Source organism: Anoplopoma fimbria, chromosome 3 (genome assembly GCF_027596085.1).
Source record: "Anoplopoma fimbria isolate UVic2021 breed Golden Eagle Sablefish chromosome 3, Afim_UVic_2022, whole genome shotgun sequence".
Taxonomy (NCBI): domain Eukaryota; kingdom Metazoa; phylum Chordata; class Actinopteri; order Perciformes; family Anoplopomatidae; genus Anoplopoma; species Anoplopoma fimbria.
This window is the reverse complement of record NC_072451.1, coordinates 19,244,194-19,262,567: the sequence shown is the minus strand read 5'-3', so window position 1 is coordinate 19,262,567 and position 18,374 is coordinate 19,244,194. Positions and strand designations below refer to the sequence as shown.

General features: G+C 41.5%; 1 protein-coding gene across 1 annotated transcript in view; it reads left to right on the top strand.

Moving 5' to 3' along the window:
* LOC129088944 (rho GTPase-activating protein 29-like) overlaps positions 1-16,694 on the top strand; it is a 32,050-nt gene extending 15,356 nt beyond the window's left edge. The window contains 20 exon segments of the mRNA XM_054596225.1: positions 1,325-1,421; positions 1,569-1,641; positions 1,909-1,969; positions 2,732-2,881; positions 3,710-3,774; positions 3,881-3,991; positions 4,496-4,576; positions 4,774-4,941; positions 5,207-5,344; positions 6,218-6,405; positions 9,309-9,478; positions 9,878-10,012; positions 10,527-10,625; positions 11,418-11,581; positions 12,018-12,206; positions 12,385-12,522; positions 12,813-13,045; positions 13,633-13,859; positions 13,862-13,932; positions 14,562-16,694. Coding sequence (XP_054452200.1) covers positions 1,325-1,421; positions 1,569-1,641; positions 1,909-1,969; positions 2,732-2,881; positions 3,710-3,774; positions 3,881-3,991; positions 4,496-4,576; positions 4,774-4,941; positions 5,207-5,344; positions 6,218-6,405; positions 9,309-9,478; positions 9,878-10,012; positions 10,527-10,625; positions 11,418-11,581; positions 12,018-12,206; positions 12,385-12,522; positions 12,813-13,045; positions 13,633-13,859; positions 13,862-13,932; positions 14,562-15,713 — 3,710 coding nt within the window. The 3' untranslated portion in view covers positions 15,714-16,694.
* Positions 16,695-18,374: the final 1,680 nt, after the last annotated feature.

Below are 18,374 nucleotides of genomic sequence, written 5' to 3'. Positions count from 1 at the left end.
CAATGGGGGCAGAGCTCTGGAATCATTGTTATGAGACCCACAGGATGTCCTGAGGAAGAAAGAAGTCAGCGCAGAGTTGTACGCTAGCATTCATGGCCAGGGAGGTGCACGGCAGGGAGGCTCGTGCCTCGCTGTCTCCCCTCTTATCGTGTCCTCAGGAGTCTCTCTGGATCGCAGGGTTTTCTCCCCATTGCAGCATGCCATGAGCCTTCTATGCTTCGTCAACGGTCGGACATTTACAATTACCCAACCACCACTGACATGGATCGAATTTGCTCTCATGAAGAGAAAATGGAAGCACAAAAGCTAGAAAAACAGTCTGGAAAACGGAACTTCTTAGAGCTTTTTATTTCACATTCCAGTTACGAGACAACGAAGCCAGGTGATAGAGAGAAAAGGTAAGCGTTGTGACAGTTATGTATAGTGTTGCATGTCACAGAACTCAAGCTGTGAGAGTGTTTCCTGTTGCGGGCAGACAGGAAGTACTCGGCTTAGTTGGATTTCACTGTGACTTCGGGTCCTCTGATTGCTCGCTGCAAATGTCTTCTTGCTGAGTAAACCGCTCCCCGACAGTGAAAGGTCGGTGCGCACGCTCTCGAAGATTTGTCAAGCTTCGATATACTTGTTCTCAAATAGGTGCACATCTTGCTGTCAATAGATCCCAAAGTAAAGAATGTGTTTGATTAATTGTCTTTTCTGTGCATTATCAACATGGAAGATTGGCTCATGGGATCATAACACAATGGAACAAAATAGGGAAACTTTCTAATTGTTTCAAAAATATTCCTTGAATAACCATCCTTGAAGCTATCAAGAAGAAGACATTTCTCATTGGATGGGAAGACATGGAGTGTACATTTCATTTCCCTTAGACTGCTGCTGCACTGACGGTTGTGGTTTATGAGCTGTTTTCATAGTGTTGTCTCTAAAACTCTTGACCCTGTGTAACCACACCCTGTGTAACTTTTTGTCTGTCGTTGAGGAGAATGTCAACACTTATTTGAGTCAAATTCAGCCCTTATAGAGACTATACAAAGTTCCCTCCATAAAATCCATCAATTCTCACTGTTTTTTTACTTATTATTACAGAAAAAAAAAAAATGCCCTGAGGCCTATTGCATGAATTTAATCTGCATTTAATATATTGTTGTTGGATTTAAATGTATTTGCTCTATTGTCCATGTGTATTTTTTAACTGGTGGGACCTCATCACACAGGCCTCGTTGTGTTGACACATTTGTTGAATGATTGAGTATACGTGAGCTGGTTTGTAATGCAATTTCATTTTGGCTGAGCTTCTTGTGTGTTTTATCACTCTCCACAGGCATTAACTTCAAGGAAGTGAACCAAGAAAACACAAAGGCTATATTTGGCGAGATACACACATCCATTGACACTTTGGCATTCACATTCGGCAATGTGTGAGTACAATGTTTGAATGCCTTTTCAACACCACTAGATTTTTATTTCTTTCTTTTTTTTGTGTGTGTGAGAAAAGCAGGGCTGACTATTGACCATGTCACACTGTACTTTTGACAAACATCTACATCTACACACTTTGCCCTCAGAGTTTCTGACTTCCTTATGGGAGATGTGGACAGTGGCTCAGGGTTGGGGATCCCCCAGACCAGGAGAAGCAGGGTGAGTTGCAATCTTTCTTTTCCCAGCTTTGGGGCCAGCTTCTTTTTTTTTTTTTTTTTTTTTTTTTTTTTTTTTTTTTTTTAAAGCTTTGTTTTCAAAAGGGTGCATTTAAAGCAGCAATTTCACCACGCCTCCATTTAAAAAAGCCTCAAAGACTTTCGTTCTGTACTTAATTGGGGTGTTGAAAATCCTGCTGCTTCTGATGTCTGTCTTTGATTGCATGTCTGCTATTGCCTCCTTTATAATCTGAAATGTCCTTTTTCACAGTCTTTTGACAATCTCTCTGTGGATCCTGAGGGATACACTTCAGAGAAAAATGATCTTGTGGGTAAGTGTTATTCACATTCTGTTAATTACCTCCGAGCAACGTGGGTGTGAAATAAGATAGATCCTGAAATGTAATGGGTATTAATGGCTGCTTTAAAAAATACTTAACGGTTGCTTCTTAGCCCAGGGCGGCCAAGAGTGTCAGCTTGTGATTTGACCAAGTGATTTAGGCTCTGGACTCTTGAATGCCTGAGGTAGACCCACCCTAAGCCTCTGCTTCCACCCCTGTTATTTCTGCAGCTTTTTTCATTCTAGCTGCTCGTTTTCCCCTCTCCGTCCACATATCTGACATTCCTTGCCTGTTTTAGGAGTAGTTCCGTGTGGGATGGGAAACACATGGGGTTTGTGTTAAAATCAGATGGCGGGTGGCTGGTAGAATTGTGCATCACGGTGTGACCAGTAAAATAAAATAATGCTGTTGGACTTTTTGAAAAGAAACCTGGCACTTTCTTATCCTCCTACGCAGTCAACTTTTAACCTGGACGTGTTTTTCCATTTACCTCCCACACACACACACACACACACACACACACACACACACACACACACACACACACACACACACACACACACACACACACACACACACACACACACACACACACACACACACACACACACACACACACACACACACACACACGCACGTCTGTTGGGATAGTAGTTCTGAGGCACATCAATCCAACGCTTTGCAATATTGTTGATACCATGTGTTTGGATTTATTTTGTTTTGAGATGTGCGTCTCCTCTGCTGACTCTCCAGGCCCAGAGGTGCCGCTGACACGGGAGGAAGAAGTTGACTTGACCCTGCTGAAGAATGACAGCGGCGTGGAGTCTGCTCTACTCTACACCAAGGCCTGGTCCAAGTATATAAAAGACCTTTTGGCCTGGATGGAGAAGCGACTGGCTATGGGTGAGACATTAACAGTGCACTGGGTTGCAAAACATACGGTTACTGCAATAGGAAATTACAGATATTATGGGAAAAATTGATAACTTCTGAACAGCGATTAAAAAAATCATCCTATTCTGTGTTCCAGTGCAGTTTAAAAGAGACTGTAAATTGCATTTGACCCAGGAGGACTGAAGCAACATTTTGCAAATGGGCCCCCTGTGTCATTATAAGCTTTTTGACTGTTAATTGAGGTTAGAGTTCAGGAGTGGCCAAACAGTTTTTGGGCACTTAACAGCCATTTAGTCGTGGCAATGTGGTCTTCAAGAAGGCACCTCAGCTCAGCCAGTCAGAAAAAAAGGCTTTACTTTATACCAGAAGGAAAACTTCTTAAAACTGCAGAGACTGTGTTCTCCTACACATTTAGCTGCTATGTTCAGGAATATCAAAGAAATTCCAGAAAACTGATCGGCCATGGCAAGACAACTGGAATTTTGAAATGAATCTGTTTGTGATTATGCTATGCTTCTACCATATATGCATTTATTTTGGAGTCGAAGCAGAAACCATTTGCCTTACCGTTTGTTCCATTCATAGTAATCCATAAAGTCATCCCTCTTCATTTTATTCAGGGCAAGGTATATGTCATTTACTGTAATGTGTAATGTATAACCAGAAATCGTTTCACCAGAAGCTCTTGAGTGTGAAATTTTGGGCCAGCATTAAACAATTAGATTAAATACACTCATGCTTATGCTTTTTATCCCCCAAACATAAGTTATCATTAGTTGACAGTGTTAACAGACATAATTAATTCCTTTTGGTTTTGTCAAACTATTTTTCTTTCAGATATTGAGTATGCCAAAAGCTTCGCCAAAATGTCTGAGTCTGCCAAGACACTGGTTAGTCAACAGGTAACAGAAGAGTCTTTTCATACGAATATTCCTTTGTAATATCTGATTAGCAGAGAAACGTTAAAGTGTTTTTCTGATGCTAATTTCTTTCTTTCATTTGTCCAAGGTCTTCATGCCATTCAGTGATGTCTACATTTCTACATTCAAGAACGACATTGAATACAAACAGCTGCTTATTCAAACGGCAATGGCTCTTCAGACCAATAAATTCATACAGGTAAGAGCAGGAAAAAGAAGACGACTGTAGCCCCAAAGCAGCCACAGAGCCACGGGTGTGATCGGGTGGGCCTGTGGCCTCTAAATCTCAAGATGGCACACCAAGCATAATCATAAAAAATGTATGAGTAGCAGAGCTTTCCATACGCGCCATGCACATAAAGAGTGTGCAACAATAAAAGACTGAAGAAAAAAGACATCATGACTTCTGAAATCTAGCACTCTTTTAAGTATGAGGCACAATTTTCAACATGATTCAGCCACATTCAAGTTGTGTTCAAGGGTTGCAATCCCCCAAGACTTCTAGAAATTTAGCTCTGAAAGTCTTCCCGTAATCCTCTAGTCAACAATAATATTCTGTTACAGTATTTGCTGATCAGGAAACCAGCATCTCTGATATAGTTAACGTCGGTATGTCTTTTGAGAATACACTTCCCTTCAGGGAAAAGGTATTTTGAAATTGTGTGCTTCAGTGTAATTGTTGACCTTTTTCCTCTCCTCTCAGCCTCTTCTGGCGCGTAAAAATGAACTTGACAAGTTGAGGAAAGACAGCAAGGAGCAGTGGCAGAGGGAGCAAAAGAAAATGGTAAGTAATGCACATGACTAAACACATGCTATTAGCTTGATATCAATGTGGCTTTTGGCACATTTTACTGTGCCACTTGATATGCAAGGTTTATCAACCACAAAGGCATGCCTGATTATATTTGTGATAACAGTTGCACACCTATGTCACATTTTGGTCACATGGGCATTTGTGGTTAATCTGGGTGGTTTTGGCAGCAAGAGGCAAATGCAACCTTGCGTAAGGCACGAGTGCTGAAGGCCCAGAGGAGAGAGGAGTACCAGAAAGCCCACTCATCCACCAACCGCTCCCAGGAGGAGCAGTCTAACGCTGGTAACAAACAGCTGGAGAAGAAGAGGAAGCTGGAGGAGGAGGCTCTGCAGAAGGTAGGCGAGGGAGAAGACACGGGGGGGAAAAATTATATGATAAATAGCATCTTTTAATGATTCCTGAACATTTTCAGTTTACTCACTTGATAGGTGAGGTTTACGAAGACAATTCATATTGGCATGTGTCTTTTTCACCTTGTTAGTTGTCAAAATCTGCGGCAGTGCCCTGCAGTTTAATTCCTCCGCACTCATTGCACTTATTAGCCTTTCAGCATTTCATCCCCGTCCTAACGCTATTCTCCGTTTCCATTGTTGTGGTCAGGCAGAGGAGGCCCAGGACCAGTACCAGAGCTGTATGGCTGACGCAGGCGTCAGGAGAATGGATCTGGCCAACGCCAAGAGCACCATCCTCACACAAATCCGAGAGATGGTCTTCCAGTGTGACCTTACACTCAAAGCTGTGAGTGGACTGTACTTAATATTAGCAGTCAGCTAAGCCAGCGAACTGAGAGAGGAAACTGGGTAGTCCAGTAACATATCGTTTTTTATATGAATATCTTATAGTCATGCATTTAAAAATAGTAAACAAATTAGTAGCTCCTTGTTTTAAGCGGTTTGGCTATTTCTCGGTAAGTACATTGAGAACGATGAACAGCCAGAGTCAAATACTTTGTATGTCTTCACATACCTGGCCAATAAAACTGATTCTGATGCTTTGAGATGGTTTGTTGACATGATATAGAGAAGCCCCATATTTAAAATTAGAATCTGTTAAAAAGCACAAATTGCTGTTTTACTTCTATGTGAAATGTATATGATCCAAAAATGACTAATGTTGGCCGAGTAGCCTACTGTGCTACTTGTACTATGTGCTGTGCTTCTTTGTTTGGTAACTTTTTGGTTAGAAATATTTTTCGATTGCTTACATTTTTACAGAGGTCAAGTTAGAAAATGTGATTAGATAAGCCAAGCTCGAGGCATTTATTGGCTGAAAAAACACACCAACATACCAAGCCAATTTCACATGCGCTGTACGCATTTTTAAGATCGCAGTGGTTTACAAACTTGAATCCACAGAGTTGATACGGAAAACAAATTTAAGAAATCCGTCAGGCACTGAAAGTTTGCACTGAATTCTTAATTGTTTATATTGAATGGGAAACATAGAAACTATTGAACATGAAAGAATGATTGTTTGTCTGTATTGGTGTCTTTCTGTCTATTTACAATCTTTTCAGTACTCATTTGCCTTTTTATAATTCACTCAGTCAGCGAGTCACTCACTCACTCACTCACTCACTCATTCAACTCTAAATGACCTGTCGTTCTTCAGGTGACAGTGAACTGGTCTCAGATGCAGCAGGCGCAGACCGTGTCACTCCCCACCCACTACCAGGCCCTGAGCGAGAGTGCCAAGTTGTACGAACCGGGTGAATGCTACGCTGAGTTCGTCCGGAATCTGCCCAAAAATCTGCCTAAAGAACGTGTGCACTTAGACTCCACCTCCTCCGACAATACCAGGTACCAAGGACTGTAGATGCACACTAAGATTCTGAAAAATGGTCTCTGCCTTTAATAAAATCAGCTTGCTACAATCTTTTTATCATACATTGTCTATATATATATATATATATATATATATACAGTGGGTAATTCAGACCCCTTTAAATTTTTCACTCTTTGTTTCATTGCAGCCATTTGCTAAAATCGAAAAAGTTCATTTTTTTTTTAATGCATTAATGTACACTCAGCAACCCATCTTCACAGAAAAAAACTGAAATGTAGAAATTTTTGCAAATTTATTAAAAAAGAAAAACTGAAATATCACATGGTCATAAGTATTCAGACCCTTTGCTGTGACACTCATATTTAACTCACATGCTGTCCATTTCTTCTGATCCTCCTTGAGATGGTTCTACTCCTTCATTGGAGTCCAGCTGTGTTTAATTAAACTGATTGGACTTGATTAGGAAAGGCACACACCTGTCTATATAAGACCTTACAGCTCACAGTGCATGTCAGAACAAATGAGAATCATGAGGTCTCAGAGACAGAATTGTGGCAAGGCACAGATCTGGCCAAGGTTACAAAAGAATTTCTGCAGCACTCAAGGTTCCTAAGAGCACAGTGGCCTCCATAATCCTTAAATGGAAGAAGTATGGGATGACCAGAACTCTTCCTAGACCTGGCCGTCCAGCCAAACTGAGCAATCGTGGGAGAAGAGCCTTGGTGAGAGAGGTAAAGAAGAACCCAAAGATCACTGTGGCTGAGCTCCAGAGATGCAGTAGGGAGATGGGAGAAAGTTCCACAAAGTCAACTATCACTGCAGCCCTCCACCAGTCGGGGCTTTATGGCAGAGTGGCCCGACGGAAGCCTCTCCTCAGTGCAAGACATATGAAAGCCCGCATAGAGTTTGCCAAAAAACACATGGAGGACTCCCAAACTATGAGAAATAAGATTCTCTGGTCTGATGAGACCAAGATTGAACTTTTGGCGTTAATTCTAAGCGGTATGTGTGTAGAAAACCAGGCACTGCTCATCACCTGCCCAATACAATCCCAACAGTGAAACATGGTGGTGGCAGCATCATGCTATGGGGGTGTTTTTCAGCTGCAGGGACAGGACGACTGGTTGCAATTGAAGGAAAGATGAATGCGGCCAAGTACAGAGATATCCTGGAAGAAAACCTCCTCCAGAGTGCTCAGGACCTCAGACTGGGCTTCACCTTCCAACAAGACAATGACCCGAAGCACACAGCTAAAATAACAAAGGAGTGGCTTCGGAACAAGTCTGTGACCATTCTTGACTGCTACTGAAATTGGAGTGGAATGTTTGACGCCCAGCCAGAGCCCTGACCTAAACCCAGTTGAGCATCTCTGGAGAGACCTGAAAATGGCTGTCCACCAACGTTCACCATCCAACCTGACAGAACTGGAGAGGATCTGCAAGGAAGAATGGCAGAGGATCCCCAAATCCAGGTGTGAGAAACTTGTTGCATCATTCCCAAGAAGACTCATGGCTGTACTAGCTCAAAAGGGTGCTTCTACTCAATACTGAGCAAAGGGTCTGAATACTTATGACCATGTGATATTTCAGTTTTTCTTTTTTAATAAATTTGCATAAATTTCTACATTTCTGTTTTTTTCTGTCAAGATGGGTTGCTGAGTGTACATTAATGCGAAAAAAAATGAATTTTTTCGATTTTAGCAAATGGCTGCAATGAAACAAAGAGTGAAAAATTTAAAGGGGTCTGAATACTTTCCGTACCCACTGTATATATATATATATATATATTGAGACTATATTTGCACGTTAGTTTTAGAGGAGAGTGTTTTAAAAATGATTCTAAGTAACTCCTGCCCACTAGAAGTTGTTAGCAGTCTAGTCCCTGCTTCAGTAAAGGTATCAGTGAGTCACAGTTGGAGGAAGCGCGAGAGAGAGAATCAAGGAGAGACAGAATGCGTGTTGAATTTGTTGCTCTTCCTCAGGAAATATCTGTGGCGCAAGCTGAATGCAGCAGGGGAGATTGTGAGCGTGAGAGTTTGGCTCTAGGTTAGAGCTGTCCCTAACACTCTGCTTAGATTGTCAAAGCAGTGGCAGAGCAGCTTCCCCCCTACACACACACACACACACACACACACACACACACACACACACACACACACACACACACACACACACACACACACACACACACACACACACACAAACATACACACACACACACACACACACAAACATACTGACTCACTACCACTAAGAAAATAAGCAAAGTTTCACCTTCTTAGGAGTAAGTTAATGGTAAGATTAATGATGTTGTTGTTGTAGCTCTATTGTGTACAGTAAAGCCGAAACCACTAGTGCTGACACTGATTGAAAAACACTTTGTGGCTTCGATTGTAAATTTAGTGTTTGTGATAAGTTTGGACTTCCGGCATTGTAGAGCTACTGACATGTTTGTTATAACATTATATGTTGCTGTGGTTTGCTGACTGGGCTTCATTCGGTTTCTGTTCCTAATCCTCTCTTTCAGTCATAGTTATGGTAGTAAAGCAAAACTTCCATTACTGGAAATTCTTTGAAATCACTCATAACAAATAAACGTGGACCTTGTTGGGTCTCCAAAACTGTTAAGCACAAACCTACACCCTAATAGATGGAGTGTTTTATGGCTAGCTTAATACAGCAGAGTTCCTACAGGTGTGTTGTGAGGAGGTTATATAATTCTCTAAAGTACATTCTTGCTGGGATTTAGATGCCAGAAAGTTAAAAGCCAAAAGTCTCGGTGCTTGGTGAAGTACTGGTTGAGTTACTGGTAGATAGTCTTGTCAAATCTCCACAGAGACTCACTGTGTACATTTGTAATACAGGTTAATATGAACCTTCATCCCACGTTACCCTAAATGCTGACTTTATTTCCCTAGGTTTGTGTTCAACAAAAGGTCAGTGGGCAGCACTCACTCCTCCCACGGCAACCTGTCTCAGGCATCCAACACCTCCTGCGATGTGTTGAGCGGAGACGAAGTGGACAGTCCTCTACACCGGCCTGCAAAGACCAGCGAGCTGAGGTCCAACAGCAGCACGGACATACAAGGTGCTCACTCAGTGGTTAAGGCTTCTAATGTGAATTCAAAGGATTACAAGTCAAACAATGGTGGCTTTTGTATTTACAAGTTCTATAAATACCAACAGACCTAAGCTGATCTGACTCTGTTGGTCAGATCAGCCTGCAAGCCTGCCTGTATCTTTATGTGAGCCTTGCAGGGATTTGCCCTATGTTGTGAGTCATGGAAAATTTCCATAACTTAAATCCAAACAGTTGTGTGCTGCCTACTCGTCATAAGTCTAGAAAATATCTGTGTGACCACATGTCTCTGGAAATAACTGAAACTAATTCTAAGAATATCACTAAACGGGAAGCTGCCATTCAGCTGTGTTTCTTTGTTGTTATTCCGTTAGTGTGTGACTGGTAGTCTGTATGTTTTTCATGCAGTGCTGAAAAGCCAGGCCACGCTGAGAGCCTGGGCCTCCAGTAGTCAGGGCAGCCAGGGCGGGATGTGCAGCGACTCAGAGAGTGCAGGAGGCAGCAGCGAGTCAAGGTCCATGGACTCCCCCACTGCCAGTCCAGGTAAGAGGAATTTTTACATTCAACTTGTTTTCTTAACGTGTAAAAGATGTTGAGGTTAGTTGCGAATGCACAATTGTGCAGATGAGATCAAGAAATCATAATGGGAAAACACTCAGATCATCTCCCTTTTAAAAGATGATAAAACACATTTAAGTGAGACTGAGAAAGACAGTGAGAAAGAAAAAAATAAAATAGAAAATCACATCAAAACTAAAGGAGGATAAAGGTGTGATGTATTATTTTCTTATTATAATCGTTTTAATGTAACTTCCTTATTGTACACCAGAGCCATCAGCTCCTAGATCACTTCCCTTTACAACTGAAACTACTTGCCACACTCTGGGCTAAGCTCTAAAGCTATGACACTAAATGCACACATGTAAAGCACTACTGGCCAGGTTATGCTCTGGGGAATTTTTCATGTTCCAATCTGTGGTAAAACCTTTAAAACTACTTTTACAATTTGTCAATGGACATTGTTATGTACAAACTCATGTCTTTTAACTTTGTACAGGCGACTTCAAACGACGGCTGCCAAGGACTCCCTCCACTGGGACCATGTCTTCTGCTGATGACCTGGATGAGAGAGAGCCACCCTCGCCCTCGGACAATGGTAACGCGTGCGTGTGCGTGTGCGCGTGTGTGTGCGCGTGTGCGTGTGTGTGTGTGTGTGTGTGTGGTTATGACTGTGTTTTATATGTCCCCTTCTCTTCAAGCAGTTGGGTGATAATGTGTTTACCGATTTTGGGCTTATATCTGCAGTAACACAGCTAGTCAGTGTGTCCATTTATCTGACAGAAAAGTTAAGGAAAAACAGAAGAAATGGAGAGGGACCACATAAAAAAAAAAAGCACCATATAGTGCTTTTTTTTATGGGCTTAACTCCCTTGTGGGTTTTTCGCTTGCATCAAATATTTTTACACTTGACAGAGCTGCACAGATTGGGGTCATGTTGGTTTTGGCGCACGGTTTCAGTTTACACTTCCTGTATGAATGCGGTGCTCTTCTAGACAGTCTGTGTGTTTGTTCTCTCATCGAGAATTGAAGCAACAAACCTCTTTTTACCAAATTAAAAAAAACGAATCTTGGGTTTTTACATTTAATCGTGTGCATAATAAGAAAGTTAAACCATGAATAAAGTATCAGCTCTCTGTATTTTAAGAGCAGGATATGACTTTTATATGCCTAGACGTATTCTGTTATCGTGATTATCATATCTTAATTCAATCTTTTCTTTGTTGTGTCTTTTTTTCCACACCATTTATGTTGTGATGTGATATCAACAAAGACACTTTTTTTTAATCGCCCTCACAGAGGTTCAATTATGTTCTGCTTTGAACTAACAGGAACTCAGTATGAAGTCACTTTTCTTTTAACTTCCCTCATCAACGTCTCTGATTTTCAGGTCTGGCAGAGATGGTGACAGAGACTGCCAGTTCTCCGGGTCCCTTCCGAAATGCTCAAATGTCCAAAGCTTCTCAGACCCATAAGCTGAGAAAACTACGTGCGCCATCTAAGTGCAGAGAGTGTGACAGTTTGGTGGTTTTCCATGGAGCTGAGTGTGAGGAGGTACAGTACACACATTCTTTCCTGAACGGAAACATTGCAGATTTCCCAACAAATGCTGGGAAATCTGCAAAGTTTCCCTTTAAGCTATAGGAAATGATGATGATGGTGTTGTTTGTTTATATACAGAATAGATTAGCAGGACATAAGACTTTTTCATAATGCATTATTTGGTTTAATTCTATAATAGCCCAATTGTCTCATACATTGCAGCCATACTTAGAGAAGTATATAGTAAAAATAATATATGGAGCACACAAGGCCACTATGTGTTGCCTGCCGTCTTGATTTTCATGTGAAAAATATAATGCTGAGAACCAAAACAAGAAGAGACAGAAATATCGTAAATGAGTTGTTTAATTTGTAAGAAATAGTTTTAAGTAAAAATCAACCGTCCACTTGCTATTTCTTTATTTAACTGCCTCCGTTTCGTTGCCAGTGCTCCCTGGCCTGCCATAAGAAGTGTCTAGAGACGCTTGCTATCCAGTGTGGCCATAAAAAGCTGCAAGGCAGACTACAGCTGTTTGGTATCGACTTTGCCCAAGCAGCAAAGAACAGCCCCGATGGGATCCCTTTTATCATCAAGAAGTGCACGTCTGAGATTGAGAGTCGAGCCCTCAACATTAAGGTAAACCTAATTTAATGTTTATTGTTGCAACTTGGATTGCAGTATTTTTTTTCAAGCCATACACTTTGGAGACTTACCTTTTAAAAAAAACAAAAAAAACAAAACATATTTTGTCTATGCCATGATTATCTGTGACAGTAAAAATGTACCAATCCGTGTACCTGCTTTTTCTTCACAGGGGATTTATCGTGTGAATGGAGCCAAATCACGTGTCGAGAAGCTTTGTCAAGCGTTTGAAAATGGGAAGGACTTGGTAGAGCTGTCGGACCTCTCACCTCACGACATCAGCAATGTCCTCAAACTCTACTTGAGACAGGTGGGTGTTTTAATTCATACTGAACACTGAAAAGGTTTTTCAATGAGTGGGTAACTTATGTGAAGTATGAATCGTTAGGTATTGTGGTACTTAGTGCTTCACAAGTAAGTATTATAAAATAGATCATGTTATAAAAAAAGTCCTTAATGCTTAAATTTGGGATAAAGTTCCTTTTACTCTTTTCATTTGCACCTTAAATAAACACTGTATTCAGTAATTTTCACTGGAAGTTTCTTGAACAGTTTCCATTGCTTAGAATATAAAAATCACTGTTTCCCTTCTGTGTACAGTTACCAGAGCCATTGATCCTGTATCGATACTACAACGACATTATCGGCTTGGCCAAAGAGTGCCAGAGGGTGATTGTGGAGGAGGCTGATAAACCTCAGAGCACCCAGACGGGAGAGAAAGGGGGGGCAAGCGTTCAGCTCAACAGAGTCATTTTCAAGATCAGAGACCTTCTCCACCAGCTGCCTACAACCAATTACAGGACTCTGCGTTTCCTTATTGCACACCTCAACAGGTAAGGGCTGTAAACCAACACCCAGAGCTGGTCCATTGTGAGGATTTCTGTCTGTCGCTCTCTGCACAAATACACTGATACACAAACTTCCTCATGAGACACCAAGCGAAACAGAGACTTCCCTATAGCACAGAGGAAGTAGCACAAAGAACATAACTTGCTCTATTCATAGTGACACCAACGGCAATATTTTTAGAATGAATATTCTTTGCCTTCATCCTTTATTTAAATTTCATGGTTTTCTAGAAGTATGTGGTGTTCTTGTATTGTATTTGCAGAAGTAATTGCGGAGACTTTTAGATCATGTCATGTCAGAGAACTGCTTTGGATTGTTAGCAGCCTCTTGAGGCAGGTTTCATTTTTTGGATTATTGTAACTGAAGCTTGTTCAGCGAAACCTGTACTCGCTTCCTACCACAGGAAACACTGACTGGACAATTTTAAAACCTTATAAAGGGGCTAATATGGATCTGCAGAATCTTTCTATGAGTTAATACACAGATCCTAACAAGCAAGATAAAATACTTGAACAATAACTGAAATATGTCTTTTATGAATTAAACTCATCCTCCCTCTTTACTACTACAGGGTGACAGAGCAGGTGGAGGAGAACAAGATGACTGCGAGTAACCTGGGCATTATCTTTGGCCCCACACTGGTCAAGCCACGACAGGCGGACGCTGAGGTGTCCCTGTCCTCACTGGTGGACTACCCCTACCAGGCCCTGATGGTGGAGTTGCTGGTGCGACACTTTCAAACAGTCTTCGATGTATCACTTTTGTCCGGCTATGACGTCACCACAACTGGCCAGGCGTCCCCCAGACTCACCCCCTGGAGAAGCTGCAGCGGCTCAGCAGACACTCCACCTCCCTGATGGACATCAAAGAGGTGAGGAAGGATTTAAGGGTGCGAGAAATGCTGCTTTCATATCATATTGTACAAAAAGGAGAGTATGAGCAGCCAAGTGGGAAATAAATGTTTGAAAAAATTGTATAAAGCCTTTTGTGGCTCAACAGGGAGCTGGATGAAGTCTAATAAATTGCCTCAAGTGATGTCGTTTGAGTCAGTGTTTGTTGGGGCTGAAGAAAATGAATAATGAAAAGAATCTGGGGTTTTGGAGTTTCATAGGAGCCCACCGCTTATTTCCGTTCGAGGCTACATTAGCTGCTACTAGCATAACACACCTGAATCTCTGTTCAAACTGTTAGCGGTCAAGTAGAATTGTGGGTAATGTAGGCACCAGATTTGGACAAGAGAGAAGAATGCGTGGAATAAAAAAAAAAAAAAAAAAAAGAAGATATCTTTGGTTCTGTTGCATTAAGGTTGATTCTTTTTTTTTTTTTTTTTTTTTTTTAACTTTCCATCCAGAGTCCGACAGTGTTATTGGAGTTGTTATCGGTTTTGTTGTTATATATTATAATGTATATTTAATTATTAAAGCAAGGTCAACCTCATTATATTCTAATTCAACATGTGATTCAGAGATTGTAATCTAAATGTTTATTATTTCCCCCCAGAGTGCCAAAGTGTACAAAAGATACTCATCAGTAATCCCATCCTCGCACATCATGGATGAGGTTCAGCAGGTCCATCCAGGAAGGGACCGATCAGAGGTCTCCGCCCTGGACAGACTCAACGGGATCCCGACATCTAGTGAAGAAGTCCAGAGGTCGACTTTGGTGTTTGGCCGCCCCAGCACCACCATTCCCTCCACCACCGCTGTGGCACCAAAGGTCCAGCTACGCACCCAGCGCACCAGACATGTGTCTCGACCAATCAGCATGCCGCTAGAACGCCTGCCCAACCCCGCCCAGATCAGCGAGAGGAATTTCCGCAACAATGCTGCTAAAGATGACGCGAGCTTTGCAGAGCGGGACCCGATCTCTGAAACTATACAAGAGATACCAGAGCCAGAAAAGACTCGCCAAAGCAGCTCATCAAGGGTTAGCACCTACTACATCACTCCTTTCATTGACACACATACAATGCAGAGGAGAACGTGGGACAAGAAGTACAAGCACTATGATGTTACACCCAGGACTGCTATGATTGTGGCCAACCTGCCATCCGCCAGCTCTGGAGTACAACCCGTAAAGGCAACGATGCCTGTAACAATAACCACTCCTTCTGCGGTCCCCAACACAAGTAGTGTGAGCACCGTTTTCTCCAACAACGCCTTCACCATGTCAGTCAAGCCTGGCTGGACTTCTAAAAGGGAAAACGACGCAGATAATTCAGTCAGTAAGTCTAGCAGCTCGCCAAACCTCATGCTAACGCTCAGGGCACCAAGAACTCTGCAGCCTCCTCCTGGGACTTTCTATAAGCCCCCTGTTTCCATTAACAGCAGAGCTAGGACGCTTCCAAACTGGACTACAACTGTTACCACCACCACCACCACCACCTCGTCGCTCGCCCCCACCAACTCCGCCCAGGTAGTCACCACGACCCCTGCCCTAACAAGCCCCCCACAGACACGGCTCCAGACACAGGACTCCACCGACAGCGCCATTGACCCCGGGCTCTCGACCTCCGCTACCCTTTCGCCCCCACAGTCCCCACCCCCGAGCAGCCCTGACGACCTCAGCCCCAGTGAGACTAAACCCGTCTACCAAAGACTGCGAACTCAGCGGCTGCAGGAGCTTGAGCACAGAGAGGCCCATTTTGTCTGACGCCAAAAAAAAACCCATATTATATCTGTAAATAGTAATGTATCTATGCCATAGTGTAAACTGTGCAAAACGTTTTTTTATCATACAAGCTGAGAGTGGGAGAAAATGTTGGCCTGTGAAATTAAACCGTGAAAGTGTTATAAGTACTAATATATTGTATTTTACATGTTTAAGTCAAGATGTCAACAGTGGTTGGTCTCCCAAGTGTAATGCCAACATTAAATGTTTAGTGTCATGTTTTTCAATAACAAAAACATAAATTATCCATTTTTATGTCAAAGAGAGTTTGCCAACCACATCTGTCTCTAAAGAATAGTCCTGTCTATCATTTTCTTTGTTTAAATTGATCCTACAAGTTCATGTACAATGTTTGATTTGTTATGAAATTATATTTTATTGTAATCACACAATGCACTTAACACAGGTTCAAATTCTAATGTTGCCTTTTAATGTTAAAATTTACATAATTTTGTATTTTATTCCACAAGGAACGGATGGACGTATTTTTAACATAAGATTTTCAATTTAAAAGAGTTCAACATTTTTACCTTTTAAATTTTGTCCTTTGTTGCCTGTGATTGGTACATCTTTTCTCAGTATGTAAGCCTTATGTATCTGTTTACGTTTTTTATACTCATTCATACATACTGCATGATTGTCACAGAGATTTTGTCTCGTTGCATTACTGTGACTATACAGAAGAAAAATGACATGCAACAGTGGTTGCTGCAAATTAAAAATGTAGTATAAACTTTTACTTCTGTTCTAATTGAGTAGTTTTTTAGATTTATTTTCAGTGCCTCATAGATCAAAGGTTATATATGTTTGTTTACTTTATGTGTGTTATTTAAGCTACCAAACAAATCACTGTTTCCCTTTTTAAATTGCTGCTTTTTTATAAATTTTAAACATGTATGCAATTTGATTTTTTTTTGGCTGTTTTGTTGCTGCTTAGGACAATTTGAGAAAGACGCAGTGGAATGGTGGCAGATTTACAGTTGCAACTTCCAATTATTAGTTTCTTAATTATTGATTCATGACAGGAAATAGCCTAATAAACAGTTTCCTAGAATCCAAGGAAACATCTACAAATTACTTGTTTTGTCCGCCAACCTCTCAAACCGAATTTTAAATAGTATAAAACAGGAAAGAAGAAAATGACCATATTTAAGAATCTGGCAATGTATTTTTGCTTGAAAGACGACTCAAACAATGGATTATGTTTCTGCCCATCAACTATTCCAATGTTTGTTCATTGTGTCAGAGAACCAGGGTTATATCTGAAACTTTTTTATTAATTTTCTTTCTGTAGCCACTAGGACACAAGTTTACTTTGTGTGTTATTTAAACTACCTGTAACATTTTGACATTTTTTGTATTCCTGCCATGGATCCAGTCAGATACTATAATATGATGTACTGGTACATTGGAGTTGTCATGGTAACCACCAAGCTACCTGAGCCACCATGTTTGTGCCTTGAATTTACCATCTTTTTAGGGTAAGCTAGCTGCATCCGTTGTACACACAAGCTCACAGCAGGTTCAAATGTGTTTATTGTCCAACCGTCAAGGCTTCAAATTCTCCAAACGTGATTACTCATTTCACCTGCTCCGCTTTGTCGAGCTGCACATCGAGTGAGTCATCTCAGACACAAATGACAGTACGTACGTACTCGTGTGTGACTAAGTAAAAACTCTGATTTATTTTGTAGGTGTTGAGCTGCAGAGTGACAATAACAGATAAATCCTGCTCATGGACACTTGGACGATCGTTTTGTCTCCTATTGTGATCAAACCTGTGACCCTTCTCCACCACAGAACAGCCTTTATCTCCTCCTGTATCCCTCCTTTCCTCTCTGGCAGATAGCCCCCTAATTCTGCCTCAAAATGGTTGACTGTTGTCTTTTTTCTGCCTGCCCGTGTTGAGCTGGGAGATTAGAGCAATCAGATTAGGAGTGCTGCTGACCTGCAGGCAGGAGAGCGAGAGAGAGTGGGTGAGTAGAGGAGAGGAGCCACACAGAGCCCTTCTACCTTACTTAATGTTTTCGTCCACTTCAGCCGGTGTGTCAACCTGTTTCTCTCGATGTCGTACGACTTTTATATCTTTCCATAAGAGGTAAGCGAATGCTTTGTTCTCTTGTTGACAAAATACGATGTGCTGTAAGATCATGTTCGAGCTGACAGGTATGTGGTTGCTAATTACTGTTTCTCATAATGCTTATAGTCAGACATAATGTCGAGGTGTAAAAATAGAGATCCTGTTGGATGCTCTTCAAAATGTTTTTACCCTCATGGCCTCTATCTGTTACTTAAACATGCAGCAGTTTGAATTTGGAAAAAACATTTCTACACGTTTCTGTCAATCTTGTGCAAGGAAGTCCTGTTATGTGTAATTACCATTTGAGTAATAAGGTGATTTCAGAGAAGTCAGGCATAATGACAGCCTTCACCCTCCTATTTTAGTCTCAAAGTCTTTGTCCTGTTGTTTTTCTAGACGAGTATTTATGTCCCTGCATCCTCAGTCTGCCAGTATGGGGTAATCTATTGGACATGTCACTCTGAACAAATTGCACTTCATGTCCGACATCCTCTGAGCTCACTTAAACATAGCGTGTTTATGTGAATGGCATTTGAATTGCTGTTTTTTTTGTCAGTGTTCGG